We start from the raw sequence: 20,860 nt of genomic DNA on the forward strand, positions 1-20,860 counted from the left end.
ATGCGGCCATGAAATGGGCACTAAGGGTGCAACGGCGAGTATTGATGGAACCTATGGAATGATGGAGTGCATAGTCCGACAAATGGGCTGACGAAGTTCACTGCATGAAGAATGCATGAAGGTAACGTGCAAGGGAATTTAAAGCTTATCGAGATGTCCAATGTCTTTTAAATATGTAAATAGAAAGTTCATTGCAAGTCTCTGTTGCCTTGGGCACGCTAAGGGACCGGGTACGCAGTCCTTAGATGGAGATTTTATTAGCAACTTCAACAATATGGTGCCTGCTGCGATAGCGCCATCACATGGGAGCATTCTACCAGCTGAAAAATCCAAGTGAATACTCTTTGTAGCTTAAAAAAAAAAGTTATACTCCACAATTTTTACTGTATTTGTTCAAATAGAAACTGCTTGACAGGCACTGGGAGTTTGAATGTCTGGTATTGCAAAATGCATCACGAGAAGGCAGTCTCCACACAGCCAAAAATCACCACATGACAAAAGGACAAGATTAAGAAGTCCGTGGGGATAGGTTGCCCGTGGCTGGCACAGGACAGGAGATAGGCCTTTGTCCTGTAGTGGGTGTAGTCAGGCTGATGATGATAAAATATGCAATCGGCAAAATCGGTAATTTACCAGCACTAAAAGACATGGACACACACAAAGAAGTCCTTGCGTGTGTCTGTCTTCTGCACCGGTACCCAACTACTTGCATTAAAGGTGCACTGAAGAGGATTTTGAACTTGTCTTTTTGCCGCGGGAACTCGATCTACACGTTCCTAGCATTCTTAGAAACTGCGACTTATTGCCCTGTATGGCAGATTTCCCTAATTAAATCGAATTAACGTCCGGCTCCCGCCCTATTTTTTAAAATTCTGCCTCGTACGATGGGCGTAGTCTACCAACGCGTGAAGTTCCTTTCAGCCAGCTCCGTGGAGGCTTTGCTTTCGCTTTTTGTTTTTTAGGTTTCCATGAATAAATAGTTTCATTTGCAGATAATATAGCCGCAAAATAAGCCCACAGAAACAAAAATACGCGCGGACTATTTGCTACTACGGACTACTACGTATTACTCCGCCGATGGCAGAGCGGCAAGACGCCACGGGACTGGGTGAAAGGCACTCCACGCGTTGGTCGACTCCGGCCACCGTACGAGGGAGAATTAAAAAAAAAAGGGCGGGAGCCGGACGTTAATTCGATTTAATTTGGGAAATTGGCCATACAGGGCAATAAGTCGCAGTTTCTAAGAATGCTAGGAACATGTAGATCGAGTTCCCGCGGCAAAAAGACAAGTTCAGATTCCTCTTCAGTGCACCTTTAATTCAACCAGTTCCAACACATCCAACTTCCATTCTCCTGATAAGCCAAAGGCTTCCCAAGGGCTCAATTTAGAGCATGTTACAACACCGACAAATAGGTTAGACGGCACGGTGCTATAGCATGCGTCTACAGTGCAAGACACAAAGACAAAGGGAAGGCATGAATTTGTCCTGCATTTTCTCTTTGTCTTCTATTCTATATACAGCAGTGTGCTTGTATAATTACAGCCGAATTTCTTATAACTGTAGTCCAAGGTTGGTGGTGACCATTTGTAAACTCAGATGGCAAGGGAGAGAACCAGAATTGCAACCTTATCAATTAAAACAATTGCAGAAGTGGCAGCAGTCAAAAGGAGCCAGTGGTCCTACCTGGTTTAACAGATTTTATCAACATAGCTGCCACTTTCACGAGAAATAAGCAGAGACAGGCATCAGGCCTACCAAACAAACAATTCAAACAGGGTTAAATGCTCCCATATGACACCGAGACAAGCCAGCTACACGAACGTTTCTGTCTATCGAGTTTAACATCCCAAAGCAACTCAGGCTATGAGGGAAGCCGTAGTACAGGGCTCCACAAGGTTCAACAACCAGGGGTTCTTTAACGTGCACTGGCATCGCATAGTACATGGGCCTCTAGCAGAAGAGGCCCATGTACTATGCCTCTAGCATTTCGCCTCCGTCAAAATGAAACTGCCGCAGCCGGCACTGAACCCGCATCTTTAATAAGGGAGTAATTACTAGGGCCCGGAAATTTAGGCACTAAAGAACCCCGAAATAGGCAGGCATCTAGGCTCTAAAAAATATTTAAATAGGCACTATAAAGCAAAAATAGGCGCTTTGAATAATACTCTTTAGTCATAAGTACAAGGTTTGTGAGTCAAGCACGGAGCGTACGCAGCCCTCAACTGAAGCAATAAAGCGCATTCTCAGGTTGTCGAACTTGAAGCTCCTTCGGTTTTCGCTAAGCACAGCTTTGTACTTTAAAAGGCTTCTTTTGACATCATATGAACTTAGTGGTGCGAACCTAAAACATGAGAGTTGATAAAGGCTTAGGCCTTCAGGTGATGTGGCCGTATCGTATCCGCGTAGAAAGTCTCTGATTTTCGAAATTGTTTCTAGCCATCTATTTTTTTCTACCAATTGTTGCATCTTCGTAGAAGCAGTAGCGCCCTTTCCTTCCAGTCCCCGAAGTGCTGCTGGTACTTCTGCCAAACCTTCAACGATTCATCTATGGAGAGTACAGCCTTTTCCAACTTTGTCATCCTTTCCGTCATTGTTGAGAAGTTTGCACTAGTGTATGTCAGGTCTCTTTCCAAACTCGCCTCTTGCTACACTTAGAGATAAACACTACGTTCAAGTTACAATTCGAGAAAAACGGTCGGCGAGACCCGCGGGTTTTGTGCGTGCAACGGCATGCGCCTTTCACCATACATAGATGTCTCAAAATTCAAAAACGGCACCGAAAACCGAAGTGCCGGATTTAGGCATTTATAGGCAAAAAGTGCGGTTAAATAGGTAGTATTTCCTAAAAAGTGACAAAAAAGCAGGCAAGTGCAAAAATCCCCCGTTTAGGCATTTATAGGCATATTTAGGCAAATGCCTAAATTTCCGGGCCCTAGTAATTACTCATTGACATCCACCCGAGCGCAGCCATACAGCTACAAAGGAAAGCTATACAGCTTTCTCAGAAACTTCGTAGTTAAAGAAAAATTTGTCCCGGTCCGGGGTTCGAACCCGGGACCACCGCTTCACTGGAGCAGTCGCTCTACCAATTGAGCAACCAGGACGGCAAAGCTTATGGTAGGGCGAGAGCGAATTGATCAATCACTCGAAGTGGGAACTGTGTTGGTCAAATGTTTTACAAATTTACTCCACCTTGGGGGATTCCCCTAAAACATTTGACCAACCCGCATCTTTCAGGTTGGCAACCAAGCACTGTAACCACTGTGTCACCTCGGTGGCTCATGGCCATCATTTGTGAAATATTAAAGGCAGACTGCAAATGCCAAATGTGGGGAGCAAAAAAGAAAAAGTCAGCTACCTCGTCACGGCAAACCGCTTACTGCTGCACCTCATACTGAGGGTTTAACACAATGACTACTCCTGGATGCAGCACAGTCGACAATAAAAATGTTGCGATAGTGATCACAACAGAGAAGTGATTACAAGAAGCCATAATATCCTCTGAAACAATGCTTTTAATGATATTCCATTTGATGCTCGTATGCCCCCATGGCCATGGTTCTCAGAACAAAGGTCAGCCTATCCCCAGTACAGTGCCAATCTTCCAGGTGTGCCAATTGACCGCAAGCAGTGCACAAACATGAAGAATGCAGTGACTCGGGGTTACAATTAAAATCATGCGACAAACAACTTGCCCTGTACAGCTGCTGAGAAGACACACAGGCCTTTCAGTCATCAAAGCGGATAGAGTTGACGCCCGTGTCGATGCTTCCGCCCGAATACGTTCCCCTCTTCTTCTTGGTCTTCTCGTGTCTGAAGTCCCTGCCCTTAACGTTTTTCAATACACTGTAAGCCTTCTCGCCCCACGACCCCCGCGCACCCGCCTTAGCTTCAAACGAGTTGTCGCGCAGCTTGGGGTCGATGTGGACCTGCTCTGGCCTCACTCTTCGGAATGGAGAGTTCTTCCTCCCCTTGCCGGCGGAACCAGGTTCGCCAGTGCCGTTGAGCATCGAAGCATTCTGCGCGCCTCCCTTCTTTTTTAGCTTGCCTTGGTTGCTTGACTCCTCATCCTCATCACTCTCTTCTTCGCTTGAATCTCCGGCGTTGTTTGTTGCCACTTTCGGTGTCGAGGTTAGCAATTTTGCTGGCTTGCCTCCTTTGCTGGGAACCGGTTGTTCTTTGTCATCGCTGTCCTCAGATGAAGACGACGATTCCTTTTTGGCAGCAGGCCTCTTTTGCTGCGCCTTCGGCTGCTGCTTCAGTTTTGCAGGAGCCTCCTCTTCACTCTCTTCTGAAGATGAGGATTCCTGTTTCTGTTGAGGCTTCTTCTGTGATGCTGGTGTCCCCTTGGGCGTTGAGGCTGGCTTGTTTTGCGGCCATCTGTTGTCATCGTCGTCGGAGTCTGAAGAGGAGTCATCCTGCTGAGGCTTAGCGGCAACTGGAGTTCCTTTTCCAGGGGGCTTTGAAGGCGGGGGCTTGGTTACATTTTTTTTTGCATTGTCGTCTTCGTCGCTGCTGTCGGAGCTGCTTGACGACTCCTTCTTGGCTGGCTTTTTGGCAGACCCTCCGATGGGCTGCTTTGGCGTTGTGGTGGGACTTTTTGTTGGAGCTTGCTTTGGTGCTTCCTCCTCGTCACTGCTATCTGAAGATGACTCCTGCTGCTTCTTTGCAGGAGTCTGCTTTTTAGCCAGGCTTGGCTTGGCTGCTGCAGGTTTCGGGGGTGCCGGCTTGGTGTCTTCTTCAGAGTCACTATCAGAGTCTGAAGAGCTCTCCTTCTTAGCTTGAGCTGGCTTTTTAGCTGGTGTCGGTTTCGCAGACGCTTTGGGAGGCGCTGGCTTTGACTCTTCTTCAGAGTCGCTGTCGGAGTCTGATGAGCTCTGCTTCTTTTGTGCTGGCTTCTTGGCTGGCACTGGTTTTGCAACCGTTTTAGGAGGTGCTGGCTTGGCTTCTTCCTCGGAGTCGCTCTCAGAATCTGAACTCTCCTGCTTGGCTTGTGCTGGCTTTGTCAAGGGTGCCTTGCCCTTGGGAGTTGCTGCTTTTGGCGCCGGCTTATCATCCGATTCACTTTCAGAACTGGAGCTGTCTTTAGCAGGGGTCTGCTTAGGGGCAGCTGGCTTGGCTGGAGTCTGCTTCTTGGCAGCAGTTGCCTTTGCCGAAGCAGGTTCATCCTCTGAAGAAGAGCTGCCGCTTGACGACTCTTCTTTCTTGGCTGGTGGAGTCTTCTTTGGAGGGCCAATGGACACCTTCAGCGGTGCCTTTTTGCCAGCGGCTGCTGGTTTGGCAACTTTCTTGGGTGGCTCGTCTTCACTCTCTGAAGAGCTGCTCTCGTCATCCTTTCGCACTTTAGCCGGTGTCGGCTTGGATGTGGAAGGCTTGGTCGCAGGTGTAGCAGCACCCTTGGCGGTTATTGGCTTTTTCTGCGGCGCAGGCTCCTCTTCTGAGCTGTCAGAACTCGAAGACTGCTTACTGACAGCTTTCTTGGCGGGCTGTTGGGGTGTCTGCTTGGCGGTCGCCTGCTTTTTAGCGGGCGGTGGTTTGGGCGCCTCTCCTTCGTCATCGGAATCCGACGAATCGGAGGAGCTTTCTTTCTGTTGTTTCTTTTGCACCAGTTTCTTCGGCGCCGCCGCCTGCTTGGCCAGCGGCGTGGAAGCGGCGGGCTTGTTCAGCGCGGCCTTGTTTCTGGGATCGTCGTCGTCCGAAGAACTGCTCGAACTGTCATCGCCTTTGTTGGTCGCCTTTCCGGCTTGCTTCTTGGGCGCTCCTTTGAGCACGGGTGTCGGTAGAGCGGGCTTCTTGCTAGGCGGAGCCGCGTCGGAGTCTGAGCTGTCTGACGAGTCCGTCTCTGGTTTGGCTCGCTTGGCCGAGGCTTTACTCTGAGCAGCCACCGGCTTCGGCGTGGCAGCGGGCGCCGTCTTGCACTTTGGTGCCTCCGACGAATCGGAGTCCGAGTCAGAGTCTTCGGTGCCAGCGGGTTTAGGCTTCTGAGCCGAGGCGGGCGTCTTGCATGGTTGTGCGTTCTGCTTAGCGGTGTTTACCTTGGGTGTGGACTTGACTGGTTTGTCCTCTTCTTCGCTAGAAGAGTCGTCGGAGGCAGATACGTCGTGCTTCGGCTTTGACGCAGCGCCGGCCGCAGCACATGGCGCCTGAAGCAGCTTGCGTTGCTGGGGTTTTCCTTCGAAGTAGGAGTTTACCACCTGGTCCAGTTGTGGGACGCCTTTAGGCAGAGGCTTGGCGCTTCTCTTCTTCTGGAACTGGTTCGCGAGAGCCTTGTCAACACCACTTAAATATTGAAAAACGAGGGACGCTGTCGCAGCTTCCATGCTGCCGGCCGCCATTGTGCGGGTTAAAAAGGGACGCTAACCGGCTCCACGTGGGGTCTTCAAATACGCTTGTAGCCCCTAAAAATTGCGGTTTTAATATTTACTAACTTGAAATTTAAAAAAAATAATTTTATAACCTGTAAAAACTTGTTATAAAAAAATTAAAGCGCTGCTCTTGTCGTTGTGTACGATAGCCCCGCAGCCGCCAGCAGAACCAGCCGAGCCGCATTTTCGTTTTTTCAACGTTGGAAAATCGTCGCATGGACTAGGCAACAAACATGGCGGACGTCGCCGCACGTTCGTTGCAGTACGAATACAAAGCAAACTCCAACCTCGTTCTTCAGGCCGACACCCGGCTCATCGAACGGCGGCCTCGCGATGAAGCGACCGGCGAAGTCGTTTCCCTCGTGGGTAAGCTCGAGGGTTCCCGCATGGGAGACCGCTACCAGCGCACGAAACCCAGTAAGGACGAACGCAAGTCCAAGAAGCAACAGAAAAAGGCGTCCGACGAAGGCAGGTACGATGCCGCCAAGCTGAAAGGTCAGTCGCTGCTCTCGGAGGGAGTCGAAGATGTCGTGGGAATCCTCTACCGACCCAAGACGACCGAGACCAAGCAAACTTACGAGGTGCTACTCAGCTTTATCCAAGAAGCGCTGGGCGATCAACCGCGCGACATCCTGTGCGGTGCAGCGGATGAAATCCTCGCCGTTCTCAAGAGCGACCGCATCAAGGAGGGCGAGCGACGAAAGGAGACGGAGGCTCTGCTGGGGCCCGTCGCCGAAGAGCGTTTCGCGCTGTTGGTCAACTTGTGCAAGAAGATCACCGATTACGGCGTCGACGAGAAGCAGCCCGTCGTGGAGGAGAACATTGACGAGACGTACGGCGTCAACGTCCAGTTCGAGGAGTCGGACGAAGAGGACGACGAGATTGTGGGCGAGGTACGCGAGGACGACTCCAACGACGAGGCCGAGGGCGAAGAGGCCCACCTGGACACCACTCTGCAGGCGACCAACCTGATAGCGGGCCGCGAGGGAGGCCGCAAAGGATCCAAGGGAGGTGGACTGCACCCGCGTGAAATCGACGCCTACTGGCTGCAGGTCGGTGTTGCCGTGCCGATGACGTGCGCTTCTCCGGGCTCCGTGGTCCAGTACGCGTCCTAATGGGCCATTAGATGTGACTGCCTGATTGTTCGGTTGGTGCTGTCAATCGGCTGCCATTGTGTACGTTAGCTGTGAAGTGCTCTGTCAGTGGCATGCCTTGTGTTGCACTGCTTAAAAAAACAGATTCAGTGTTATGGTGGACGCCTTACTTGTAAGTTGAAGGCTAGGAGCAGAAAAGAGGTTAGCAGTCAGGTTTCTTTGTTGCAAGAACGGCTGGTGAGGGCCGCCAAGTTAGTTTGAACTAGTTTCCGATCAGTTTGTCAAGCTAATGCTTTCACGTAAGAATATGTTTAGGATATATAGAGCGGCTGCTGTTCCTTTGGCGGTTTTAGGATGTGCTTGCGTCAGATCTGAAAGCTAGCTCGTTGATTTTTAGGTGCGGATAGATGGCAGATGTCATTGAACACTGCGTGCTCAACAGTCTTCGATATATGCATCCTGCCATCTGTGCTTGTATTGTGCGTAAGTAGAGTGATGTGGATCTGTTTTAGGAAAGTTTAGGTTTATGGAGTATAACTTGACTGGCAGTACCTAAACACCGCGTTTCTCTAAGGGCTGAATTAAGTAGGCTGCTTAATCTCTAACAACTGCCCAGTTGAATGTCACTGCACTACACTTTAGCCACCTCAGCATGCCTTTAGAAACGTTCTATGGTTTTAGTTGATACTTCCTGAAAGGGTCCCTGCAGTGCAAATTGAACGTGCAGTTTTCATTCATAAGGCTTGTTTGATTTGTCCGCACTTGCTGCATTAGTTCAAGAAGCGCACCACTTTTGCATTCGTTTTTGGCAGTGTATAGTGGGTGCCCGCTAAACTTCTGTATTGGTTTTGCAAATAGTGCCCACCTAATGCAGAACGAGTTCTTGGCTGGCTTGCATGCTCCACTTAGAGTGCAGCAAGGCGGTGGCGCTCATGTGTATGTAGGAGACGATATGACAGCAGTCGTAATGACATGGTGGCGGTTATTTCTTGAAAGGGAGGGGTGGGTTCTTAACTCACTGTCTACTACCTTACACGCCTCAGCAGACAGAGCAAAGTGATGTTTGTTTGCTCTCATCATCCACTTAAGGAAGTGACTTGGTTGAGTAAGTTTGTCCACTGTGTCTAATGATCTGAAACTATGCCCAAGCATCACGAAAAGGGTCATGTTTTGGTTACCGCGACGGTTCAGTGATAGTTCCGTCACTGCTGTAAAACGCAGACCACTTGATGCACCGCTCTCTCACTCAGCCCACATGACAACCTAGATTTTAGAAGTAAACTTACTCTTGTGTTTTTTTTGGATGGCTCCTCATTTCACTTCCGTTACGTTCTTTTTTTACGATAGCACTTCCTTCCAAAAGAATGATAGTGTAATGACCAAAAATTAACTAACAAATGTACGTTAATTGCAGATAAATAGCCTGCTCGTGCTAACAGAAAGGCCAGTATAAACACTTTATTGACTTTGGCTACACAGACGAAGACAAGTTCTCTTGTCAAATCATTGGCGAGCACCCTGAAGTTTTCCCTCACTTGTTCACTTTGTGATTATGCACAGAAATAATACATTTTATCACAGACAGAAAAAAACAGTAACCGACAAGTGAAAATTAATATTTGCCAGAAAAAAAGCAAAAACTGCTTTCTGAAATAAGCAATGAAAAAGTCTGTCAAATTGTCAAAAAAAAAAAATCAATTTAACAGCACGCTATATTGGGCGAGTTGGAAGTAGTTCATCTTGAAGGCCAGCGCTAAACAGCACTTAACAACTGAAGCTTTAAACTTTCAGTTGTGTGACAGCACCCGTGTCGTCTTCTCTTTCGTTGGTCCTTTGTCTGTTTAGCACTGGTCTTCTAGATAAAAATTTAAACTCCAACTATTGGTTATTGGCCATTATTACTGGATGAATAAGATGCGATTTTTTATGCGTAGCATATTGCAATCGCTCAGTTCAGCCCTTGGGCGCAGCCGGGCAGCCACCAAACCACGTGACGTGACGTCACGACAGCCGGAGGAAAAACCGTAGGTAAAGATGATGGCGATTCTTGGTGAGAATTGCAAACACAGTAAACAGGAAAATAAAAAAGAAAGGAAAAAAAAAAGAACAGCTGAGCATGGTGGCGGTTGCCACCGCCCCATTTCAAAGGGGGCGCTCCTACCCATCCATCTATGCGTCACGGAGGAAAAGCTGCTGAGAAAATCGAGTGCCGCCAAGCAATTCCTCGTGCAAAAAGACCGCGCAATATGCAACGCATTCTTGGCTTAACCAAGCTAAGCCTGGGCATCTTTTTTGCTTGTATTTTGAAACAGGTTCAAACATATATCTTTGCATAGGCTGGTTTTTAAAAACGTTTTTTTTTTTTTTCACTTATCTTGGCAGTGCATAAGGAAAACTGTAGCACACAGTAACTGGCAGTAAAAAAAAAGTGTCGCAGGTGTCTGTATCAATACATGTACGATGCTTGCTTGGAGAGTATTCTGTGTAACCGCATATTTGTCACCATGTATGTGTGTTTCACTGACTTCTTGTGCAGCCAGTTTCCGTTGCTGAAATCGCTGATTGATTCTACTTTCTCTCTCAACAGCGTAAGCTCAGCAAGTTCTACGATGACCCTGTCGTGGCCCAGACCAAGGCCGGCGAGGTCCTGGACATCCTCAAGACGGCCGTCGATGACCGCGACGTCGAAAACCAGCTGGTGCTGCTTCTCGGCTTCAACCAGTTCGACTTCATCAAGGTTTTGCGGCAGCACCGGCAGATGATTCTCTACTGCACACTGCTAGCTTCATCACAGAGCGCCACCGAGCGCTCCAAGTTACGTGACAAGATGCAGGCTGATCCAGAGCTGGAACGAATCCTGCGGCAACTGGAAAACACGGACAAGGACGACATGGTACAAGAGGAGCGCGAGCGGCGGGCGCAGGTTCGGCGGGAACGAGTCAACGCAGAGCTGGAGCCCATGGACGTGGACGAAGACGGCGCGCTTCAGATGTCTCAGTGCAAGATGCTTGACCTGGAGGACTTGTCGTTCCAGCACGGCAGCCACTTCATGGCCAACAAGCGCTGTCAGCTGCCCGACGGCTCGTTCCGCAAGCAGCGCAAAGGCTACGAAGAGATCCACGTGCCCGCCCTCAAGCCAAAGCCATTCGACTCCAGCGAGTCGCTCGTCTCGATAGACAAGCTGCCCAAATATGCGCAGCCAGCCTTCGAGGGATTCCGCAGCCTCAACCGGATCCAGAGCCGGCTGCACAAGGCCGCGCTCGAGTCGGACGAGAACCTCTTACTCTGCGCCCCGACGGGCGCCGGCAAGACAAATGTTGCTCTCCTCTGCATGATGCGGGAGATCGGCAAGCACATTAACCCCGACGGTTCCATCAACGGGGATGAGTTCAAGATCATCTACGTCGCCCCGATGCGTTCCCTTGTCCAGGAAATGGTTGGCAACTTCAGTAAGCGGCTCAACTCTTACAACATCACTGTCTCGGAGCTGACGGGCGACCACCAGCTGACGAGAGAGCAGATCAATGCCACTCAAGTGATTGTATGCACACCAGAGAAGTGGGATATCATCACAAGAAAGGGTGGCGAACGTACCTACACACAGCTGGTGCGCCTCATGATCTTCGACGAGATCCATCTACTCCACGACGAACGGGGCCCAGTTTTGGAGGCCCTTGTGGCTAGGACCATCCGCAACATCGAAATGACTCAGGAGGATGTCCGGCTGATTGGTCTCAGTGCCACTCTTCCTAATTACGAGGATGTGGCCACATTCCTCAGGGTTAACACAGCCAAGGGGCTCTTCTTCTTTGACAACAGCTTCCGGCCTGTGCCGCTGGAGCAGCAGTACATTGGAATCACTGAGAAGAAGGCTATCAAGCGTTTCCAGCTCATGAACGAAATTCTTTATGAAAAAGTCATCGACAACGCTGGCAAGAACCAGGTTCTCATCTTTGTCCACTCGCGAAAAGAAACTGGGAAGACAGCCAGGGCCGTTCGGGACATGTGTCTCGAAAAGGACACTTTGGGACACTTTCTTCGAGAAGGGTCTGCCTCAACAGAAGTGCTCAGGTCTGAAGCGGAACAAGTGAAGAACCTTGAACTGAAGGACCTGTTGCCATATGGCTTTGGCATCCATCATGCTGGTATGAGTCGTGTGGACCGTACCCTGGTGGAGGACTTGTTTGCTGATCGCCATATTCAGGTGCTTGTGTCAACAGCTACACTGGCCTGGGGTGTCAACCTTCCAGCTCACACTGTCGTCATCAAGGGAACCCAGATATACAACCCTGAGAAGGGTCGCTGGGTGGAGCTGGGAGCCCTGGACGTCCTTCAGATGCTGGGAAGAGCAGGTAGACCCCAGTACGACACCAAGGGCGAAGGCATCCTTATCACAAACCACAGCGAGCTGCAGTACTACCTGTCGCTACTGAACCAGCAGCTGCCTATCGAAAGCCAGCTGATTAGCAAACTGCCTGACGTGCTGAACGCAGAAATTGTCCTTGGCAACATACAAAACGTAAAGGACGCCTGCACCTGGCTGGGGTATACATATCTTTACATTCGTATGCTTCGAGCACCCACACTGTATGGCATCTCACATGACGAGCTCAAGACTGACCCCTTGCTAGAACAGAGGCGGGCCGACCTGATTTTCACTGCTGCGGCGCAGCTGGAGAAGAGCAACCTGCTTCGCTTCGACAAGAAGTCCGGGAACTTGCAAGTGACTGAGCTTGGCCGAATCGCCAGCTACTATTACTGCACCTACGAGACTATGGCCGTTTACAACCAGCTGCTGAAGCCGACTCTGAGCGAGATTGAACTGTTCAAGGTCTTCTCGCTCTCCAGCGAGTTCCGGAACATCACCATTCGTGAGGAAGAGAAGCTTGAGCTCCAGAAGCTGATGGAGCGGGTCCCGATCCCCATCAAAGAGAGCATGGAGGAGCCAACGGCCAAGGTTAACGTCCTTCTGCAGGCCTACATCTCCCAGCTGAAGCTGGAGGGTCTTGCTCTCATGGCCGACATGGTCTACGTGACCCAGAGCGCCGCCCGTCTGATGCGCGCCATCTTCGAGATTGTGCTGCACCGTGGCTGGGCGCAGCTCACGGACAAGGCTCTGGCCCTGTGCAAGATGATTGACAAGCGCATGTGGCAGTCCATGACGCCGCTGCGCCAGTTCCGCAAGGTCCCCGATGAAGTGGTCAAGAAGGTCGAGAAGAAAAACTTCCCATGGGAGCGACTCTACGACCTTGGTGTCAGTGAGATTGGTGAGCTGCTGCGCATGCCCAAGCTGGGCAAACTCGTACACCGGTACGTACACCAGTTCCCCAAGCTGGAGCTTGCAGCCCACATCCAGCCCATAACACGGTCCATGCTCCGTGTGGAGCTGACCATCACGCCCGACTTCCAGTGGGACGAGAAGATCCATGGCACATCGGAAGCCTTCTGGATCCTTGTTGAGGACGTGGACTCGGAGGTGATCCTGCACCACGAATACTTCCTGCTCAAGAGCAAGTTCTCTCAGGATGAGCACCTCATCAAGTTCTTTGTGCCCGTCTTCGAGCCCCTGCCGCCGCAGTACTTCATAAGAATTGTGTCGGACCGCTGGATCAATGCAGAGACACAGCTGCCTGTGTCATTCAGGCACTTGATACTGCCGGAAAAGTACCCTCCGCCCACAGAGCTGCTGGATCTGCAGCCACTGCCTGTGTCCGCCCTGCGGAACCCGACATTTGAGGCCCTGTACAAGGATAAGTTTCCTTTCTTCAACCCGATTCAGACCCAGGTCTTCAACGCTATCTACAGCAGTGATGACAACGTCTTCGTTGGTGCTCCTACGGGCAGTGGGAAGACCATCTGCGCAGAGTTCGCCATCCTGCGTCTCTTCTCCCAAGTTCCGGAGGGCAGATGTGTATACGTAACTCCAAAGGAAGCCCTTGCCGAGATTATATACGCTGACTGGACGCAGAAGTTTGGCCTGCAGTTAAACAAAAAGGTAAGACATTGCACCCTGTATGCAACTTGGCCTTGTTATGGTGAAATTATTTAGTTGGCGAGACTAGAAGCTGATTTTGCTGCACTCATGTTATAATTGCATGCACTGCAGCACTGCAGCTCTCTTATCCTGTTCGGGAACTGTGAAGCTTGCTCAGGATGAAGCGTGGTTACTAATACCCCTGTCACATGGGCACTTTCGATCCTCATTGAGTCAAAGCTCATCGAACTCAATGCAGATCGACGGTTGTCACACGGCCACTTTCAAGCGCAATCGAGCTCGATCCTGCTTGACTCGATGCCGGCCCCTCAAGAGTGCTTGAGGTTCCAAGCACAATCGAAAGCACTCTCGCTCTCACGAAGCTATAAAAATAAATGCTAGTTAACAAAACAAAACTACAACTGTTGTTGTTGTAATTGATTAAAATGCAAGACAGAACATTTTCAGGCACTGTGCCTGCTTATATGCAAACATATTTATAAATAATCTCGACACCACGCTCCAAGCTTCGCCGTCAGTGTAAACAACAAAGATGGCGTCCTCCTGCTCGTCGACGCGCAAACTGTGGAGCGAGCGCGAGACAGCCGCTCTCATCGACTGCTGGCTAGACCGCCTAGATAATTTGCGGCGCCAGAAGAGAAACGCCGTAGTTTACGCAGAAATCGCGGAGGCGTTGTGGACCCTCGGGTTCCATCGCACAAAAGCAGAGGCACAGAGGTGCGTTGCACGTCTGGCTACGGATTTGGCTGCCGCTGCCCCCGACTGCACAGTGTTGCCGGACATCACCTTGTTATGGCTGTTGGAGGAACATTTGGCGCCACCTACCACACATGAGGGAAACTTCTCAAGGAGCATTGAAAATGCCCGTGTAGCACCGGGTGCTTGGAGCGTGCTCGAAAATCTCGATGCAGATCGAGTTCAATGAGCATTGAAAGTGCCCGTGTGACAGGGGTATAAGAAGTGCCACTTTTGCGTCTGTGTGGGCCACCTAAGTCATGTGACCCAGTGGCGTTGTCACAACCTGCCCACTGGATTGTGAGCAAACTGCTCGCTGTGACTGGTGACAGTTATGATTGGTTGTAAGAGGTTGCTCGGGAAGAGCAACCTAGTTTGCATAAGCCCCACCGGTGGCAGCACCTACCATTACAGGGCATTGGCTCATTGGTTAACCGCTGCAGCACTGTGCCAGGAGTGCTATGAGGACTACCAGGTATCTATGAATGTAAAGTAGAAAATGAGCAACTGCACATATAGCGCTTGTTGCGCAAATAAACGCGCGCGGTAGAATGCTTCTTCCAGCTAAACGAAATTTCGCAGAGAAGTGGCATTTGGTTGGTAGAATTGTTTTATACACGTTTGCTTGGGGTACTTACCTGATTCGAACAGAATAAGTCGGATAGTCACATCGTCTGCGGCGACGACGAAGGAAATTAAGCCGCTCTGTCAGCGGTGGTGCCATCTTGTTTGTTGGCCATGAAGATTCAGCAATGGAGCGAGGTTCGGGAGGTCTGAAGACGCTCTTTCAACTGATTTTTTAATGGTCACAGAAAACTTAACTTGCTGAAAACTTAGTTTGGCCAAGCTAAGTTTTCTGTGACCATTAAAAAATCAGTTGAAAGAGCACCTTCAGACCTCCCGAACCTCGCTCCATTGCTGAATCTTCACGGCCAACAAACGAGATGGCGCCACCGGTGCGATCGCTGACAGAGCGGCTTGATTTCCTTCGTCGTCGCCGCAGACGATGTGAATATCCGACTTATTCTGTTCGAATCAGGTAAGTACCCCAAGCAAACGTGGTATAAAACAATTCTGCCGACCAAATGCCACTTCTCTGCGAAATTTCAGCTTGAACAAGGCACCCGTTTAGCTGGGAGAAGCATTCTACTGCGCGCGTTTATTTGCGCAACACTCGATATGGGCATTAACCTGTTAACACTATTGCCTCATACCCTTAAGGCACAACTTAAGTGTCCCCTCCAATTTTTTATTTTTAGTTGAACTACTGTTATTAGAGTACACTGCTTCCTTTGATTTTCACATAGTTTAATTCCATTTTCGTACGTAATCAGTGTATCATTAGCTAATGTTATCATCTGTATGTGATTTTTCAGGTTGTGATTCTCACGGGCGAGACCGGCACAGACCTGAAGCTGCTTGCCAAGGGCAACATCATCATTGGCACACCAGAGAAGTGGGACGTCCTGTCGCGGCGGTGGAAGCAACGTAAGAATGTCCAGAACATCAACCTGTTCATCGTGGACGAGCTGCACCTAGTTGGCGGGGAGGATGGTCCCGTTCTTGAGGTCATCTGCTCGCGGATGCGCTACATCTCCTCTCAGATCGAACGCCAGATTCGAATCCTGGCGCTCAGCTCTTCTTTGGCAAATGCTCGAGACATTGGGCAGTGGCTTGGAGCCAACGTCAACTCAACCTTCAACTTCCACCCCAATGTGAGACCAGTCCTGCTGGAGCTGCACATCCAGGGCTTCAACATCACCCACAACGCCTCCCGCCTGCTGTCCATGAGCAAGCCTGTCTACCAGGGCATCATGAGGCATTCTCCACGGAAGCCTGTTATCGTCTTTGTGCCGTCACGGAAGCAGACGCGCCTGACAGCTATCGACATCCTCACCTACTCTGCCTCTGAAGGTCAGGCCTCAAAGTTCCTCCACTGCACAGAAGAGGACCTCAAGCCGTTCTTGGACAAGATCACAGACAAGACACTGAAGGAAACTCTGAGCAATGGTGTGGCTTATCTCCACGAGGGTCTAAGCCCAGCTGATCAGCGGTTGGTGGAGCAGCTGTTTGACAGTGGCGCCATCCAAGTGGTGGTCGTCTCTCGAAGCCTCTGCTGGGCTCTGTCTTTGGCAGCTCACCTGGTCGTCATCATGGACACTCAGTTCTACAACGGCAAAATCCACGCTTACGAAGACTACCCCGTGACAGACGTCCTGCAGATGGTTGGGAGGGCAAACCGGCCTCTCGTTGATGAGGATGGAAAGTGCCTGCTGTTGTGCCAGTCTTCAAAGAAGGACTTCTTCAAGAAGTTCCTGTACGAGCCACTTCCAGTGGAGAGCCATCTTGATCACTGCCTGCATGACCACTTCAATGCAGAGATTGTGACCAAGACTATTGAGAACAAGCAGGATGCCGTGGACTACCTGACATGGACATTCCTTTACCGGAGGATGACACAGAACCCCAACTACTACAACCTCCAGGGGGTGACTCACCGCCACCTGTCAGATCACCTGTCGGACCTCGTTGAAAACACACTGAACGATCTCGAACAAAGCAAGTGCATCAGCATTGAAGATGAGATGGATGTTGCACCACTCAACTTAGGTATGATTGCTGCCTACTACTACATCAACTACACAACCATCGAGCTGTTCAGCATGTCCCTGAACTCTAAAACCAAGATTCGGGGTCTTCTAGAGATCATCAGCTCTGCTGCAGAGTATGAGAACATTCCCATCAGGCATCACGAAGACAACATTTTGAGGCAGCTCTACAACCGACTGCCCCACAAGCTGACCAATCCTAAGTTCAGCGACCCTCATGTCAAGACCAACTTGCTCCTGCAGGCACACTTGTCTCGAATGCAGCTGTCGGCCGAGCTACAGTCTGACACAGAAGACATCCTTGGCAAGGCAATTCGGTTGATTCAAGCCTGTGTAGACGTGTTGAGCTCCAATGGGTGGCTGACTCCTGCCCTGGCTGCCATGGAGTTGGCACAGATGGTCACGCAGGCGCTGTGGAACAAGGATTCATACCTCAAGCAATTGCCGCACTTCAACGCAGAAGTTGTCAAGCGGTGCCAGGAGCATGGCGTTGAGACTGTCTTTGATATCATGGAGCTTGAAGATGAGGACCGCAACAAGCTACTCCAGCTGACTGACAGCCAGATGGCAGACGTGGCTAAGTTCTGCAACAGGTACCCTAACATTGAGCTCACATACGAGATCCAGGGCAAGGACCACATTCGGTGTGGCTCTGCCGTCAACGTGGTGGTCCAGCTGGAGAGAGAAGATGAAGTTGTCGGACCAGTCATCGCCCCGCTCTTTCCGCAGAAGAGGGAAGAAGGCTGGTGGGTGGTCATCGGTGAGTCCAAAAGCAACTCGCTCATATCCATCAAGAGGCTGAGCTTGCAACAGAAGGCCAAGGTGAAGCTCGACTTTGTTGCCCCTGCACCGGGAGACCACACATACACTCTGTACTACATGAGTGACTCCTATATGGGGTGCGACCAGGAGTACAAGTTCACCATACATGTTGGCCAGATGGATTCACGCAAGCGGAATGACAGCGACAGTGACTGATTGTTTATTGTTTTTCTGTTCGTGGGGACTGAGCTGGCCTCAAAAAATTCATCAGAATTTTGTTTGCACACTTTGTCGCCATTTCTTTTTGTTTTCATGTAATTGTACATAGAATTCTTGGGCACCATTGTGAAATAAAAAAGTAAAACTGCAGTTATGTGTGTGTCATTTTTGGATGACACTGCAATTGCATATGACAGCGTAAAATGGAGACCATGAACAGAGGTTTACCATCGTTAGCTGAAGAGAACAATTCTGCCCTCTTCTGAAGTGAAGCCCCACGGGAGAGAACAGTAGGCAGGTATATCAGCTTAATGTTACTACATATGAAGCCTTATGCACAAGTAATGAACTCTTCTATGCTGCGGCAACGCAATACAAAATCTGCGCGATGTAGAAACGGAAATAATAGAGACGGGCTAACTTGTGGCAGCGTGGGCCATCCGTGTGTTGGCATTGTTTGCTTCCTAAACAATGTACTGACACACTATTCTCCGGATTCGTGCGCTGTCGGCACACTATCCCTGGCTCTATCTGAGGTTTTTTGCCCTGCATGAACCAGAAATGAAAGCAACGAGTATCCTAAAAAAAAGCGTAATGAGAGAGTGTGTCAGAGGGCGTCTCCCCGGATGACGAAATAAGCCGCGCAGGAACTTGAGCGCTTGCTTAACCCGAGCGCCCGCGCCCGGGTCTGTTGCCGTAGCAACAGGCCCTTAAAACGAGACGAAATCAATCACAAACAATAAACGGGCCCTGGTTGCCCTGGTGCTGTTCACGTGCCCATCAGCCGGATGGGTAGTGACATAAGCGCGACGGTGCTGCCGCCGTTTTGCCACGAATCGGACCGCGGCGGACGTACGCCGGGGGGCTGGCAAAACGTCGTCTGCCCAGCCGGTCGTACGCTGGCGTTTCGAACGATCCCTCGAAAAGTACGCGCCGACCCGGATTGATCGCCGCGCCGCAACACCATGGATCCCGTATACACCGCGGGCGCGCACATGGCGAAGCACCTACAAGAGAACTTCGACGGATACGACCGCTTTTTCTCGTGGGTGTCGTTCGCGGCCGACCCGCCGCGAAACTTGCTCTGGTTCTACCCGGTTGCCTTCACGCTCGACAACTCGCTCGGCGTCCGCGTCCTCATCGCGGCCTCGTGCTCCGAGTTCCTCAACATGGCCCTCAAGTGGGTGCTCAACGAGCACCGACCCTTCTGGTACGTCAAGATGAAGTCCGAGATCGGCGTCCAGCTCGCGCAGACTCCGCAGACGTGCGAGACCGGGCCCGGTTCTCCGTCGGGACACGTCATGGTTACCACGGCCGTCCTGTACGTGGTTCTATGCTACGCGCTGCGCTTCGCCGACAAGGCGCGTCTTCGCCGGCGCCGCCTGCTCAAGGCGTTCGCGTGGACGGCCTACCTGGGCTACTTGTGCGCAGTCGGCGCTTCGCGAGTCTTCATCGGGGCTCACTTCCCGCACCAAGTGATGTTGGGTTTCACCATCGGCATCGCCACGGGTTACGTCCTGGATCGCTTCAATGTCGACGACTGGCGCATGCCGGAGTACACCACCCTGACCGGCGTCATCACCGTGACCTGCGCGACCATCTTCGTCGGCCTGACGGCGTTGGGACTCGACCCGCAAGAGACGGTCCGCTTGGCGCTCCAGGCGTGCGATGATCCCCGGTACGTGAACATCAGCACCACGGCACTGTATAGCTTGATGCGGTGCATAGCCGCGCCCTTCGGGCTCGGTGTGGCGCTGTCGCGGCCCAAGTCGGACCAAGTACTGGAAGGCGCGCGGAGGGCTCCCCTCTGGGCCAAGCTGCTCGCCGGACTGGGCGGCATTGGCGTCGGCCGCGTACTCCTAAGCTGCCCGCTGCCTAAGCGAGAGGCGTTCATCTACGCCGGTGCTTTGGTGCAGTTCTTCTTTTTCTCTTTCGCGGTTGGCTACGGCGTCCCGTTCGTCCTCTACAAGAACTACAGGCAGGTGCACAAGGTTTTCCAGCCGCGTCGGCGCAAGGAATCTTCAAGCAGTAGCAGCGACGACGAATGAAGCAGGCGGAGCCTGGGAATGGAATGGACAGTGTCTTGCGTGTCCATGCTTGTGGATGTGCTGTACTGCGCCTTTCTGACAGGCTGGTGGAATCTCAGATTCCTTTAAAAGTGCGGCGCCTTTTGGTCTGTGATGTGTAGGGAATAAAGCTAGGAATAAGAGTTGATGTCACTTGAGGTTTGCCCGAAAGTGTGTACTCTCAACTGTTATGGAAACAGTTTTGCAGAAACCACCTGTTAACTCGATCATGTAATCAGCCTGAAATCCTTGTTACTTTTTTTTTGGAATAGTTGTAGACAGAAGTTATATGGAAAATGATTTGAATAATGTTGCCTCTGTCGTAAAAAGAGTGTGGAGTTTGTATTAAAAAAAAAATTGGCACTGATATTTGCTAAAGTACAGTTTGAGCCATTGTGCAATCATTAAGATGCACATAACCATAAACTTACACTATGTGATAAGGTGAACAAATTAGGTACCGCCATTTAGTTTGCCAGGAACACAATACGAAAAAGAAATATCTGGTTAACACGAACCACTCAACTTAATGGTTGCCTGGCCACAAAAGCCTAAAATGAGTTGCTGTCTATAGATATTCTTACAGCCTGGCAAAATCATGAATGGACATAAGACATGAAATTGGGCATATATGCGTTTTAAGCATCGCGGCAGTTTTTTCAAACTCATGAGCCTTGTGAGAATTCTTCAGCAAAAATTGGAAACATACATCATGTGAGGCAGATGAGTGACTGTTGCATAAAAAAAAAGACTAAAATTTACTATTGTATCTCAATGCCTGACTGAAGATTTGTCTGGAATTTGTGGAAATGTTTTACATCCAGAACGTTACTTTCACTGTAGTCTCCTTGTTGTTGATGTCTGCAAACATTCTTATGGTTTAACTTCCAAAGGTAAAACCTTGCGCAAACAGTAGAAGAAGAAGGAGACGGTACAACAGGACAGAGCGCAATGTCCTTTGCGCTCTGTCCTGTTGTACCGTCTCCTTCTTCTTCTACTGTTTGCGCAAGGTT

General features: G+C 50.4%; 3 protein-coding genes across 3 annotated transcripts; 2 read left to right on the forward strand and 1 right to left on the reverse strand.

The window, feature by feature from the left end:
• Nucleotides 1-3,499: 3,499 nt before the first annotated feature.
• On the reverse strand, nucleotides 3,500-6,367 carry Nopp140 (nucleolar and coiled-body phosphoprotein 1). Its single transcript, XM_089557043.1, has one exon. It carries the CDS (start codon nucleotides 6,335-6,337, stop codon nucleotides 3,731-3,733), a length of 2,607 nt encoding a protein of 868 aa, XP_089413169.1. The 5' UTR covers nucleotides 6,338-6,367; the 3' UTR covers nucleotides 3,500-3,730.
• A 162-nt stretch (nucleotides 6,368-6,529) lies between these two features.
• Nucleotides 6,530-17,931, forward strand: Brr2 (U5 small nuclear ribonucleoprotein l(3)72Ab). Its single transcript, XM_089557042.1, has 3 exons — nucleotides 6,530-7,419; nucleotides 10,049-13,456; nucleotides 15,568-17,931. Exons 1-3 carry the CDS (start codon nucleotides 6,601-6,603, stop codon nucleotides 17,776-17,778), a joined length of 6,438 nt encoding a protein of 2,145 aa, XP_089413168.1. The 5' UTR covers nucleotides 6,530-6,600; the 3' UTR covers nucleotides 17,779-17,931.
• A 140-nt stretch (nucleotides 17,932-18,071) lies between these two features.
• Nucleotides 18,072-20,067, forward strand: LOC149332098 (glucose-6-phosphatase 3-like). Its single transcript, XM_089557044.1, has one exon. It carries the CDS (start codon nucleotides 18,747-18,749, stop codon nucleotides 19,827-19,829), a length of 1,083 nt encoding a protein of 360 aa, XP_089413170.1. The 5' UTR covers nucleotides 18,072-18,746; the 3' UTR covers nucleotides 19,830-20,067.
• The last annotated feature ends 793 nt before the right edge of the window (nucleotides 20,068-20,860 follow it).

This window comes from Amblyomma mixtum, chromosome 8 (genome assembly GCF_055824585.1).
Source record: "Amblyomma mixtum isolate Tamu chromosome 8, ASM5582458v1, whole genome shotgun sequence".
In the NCBI taxonomy this organism is placed as follows: Eukaryota; Metazoa; Arthropoda; class Arachnida; order Ixodida; family Ixodidae; genus Amblyomma; species Amblyomma mixtum.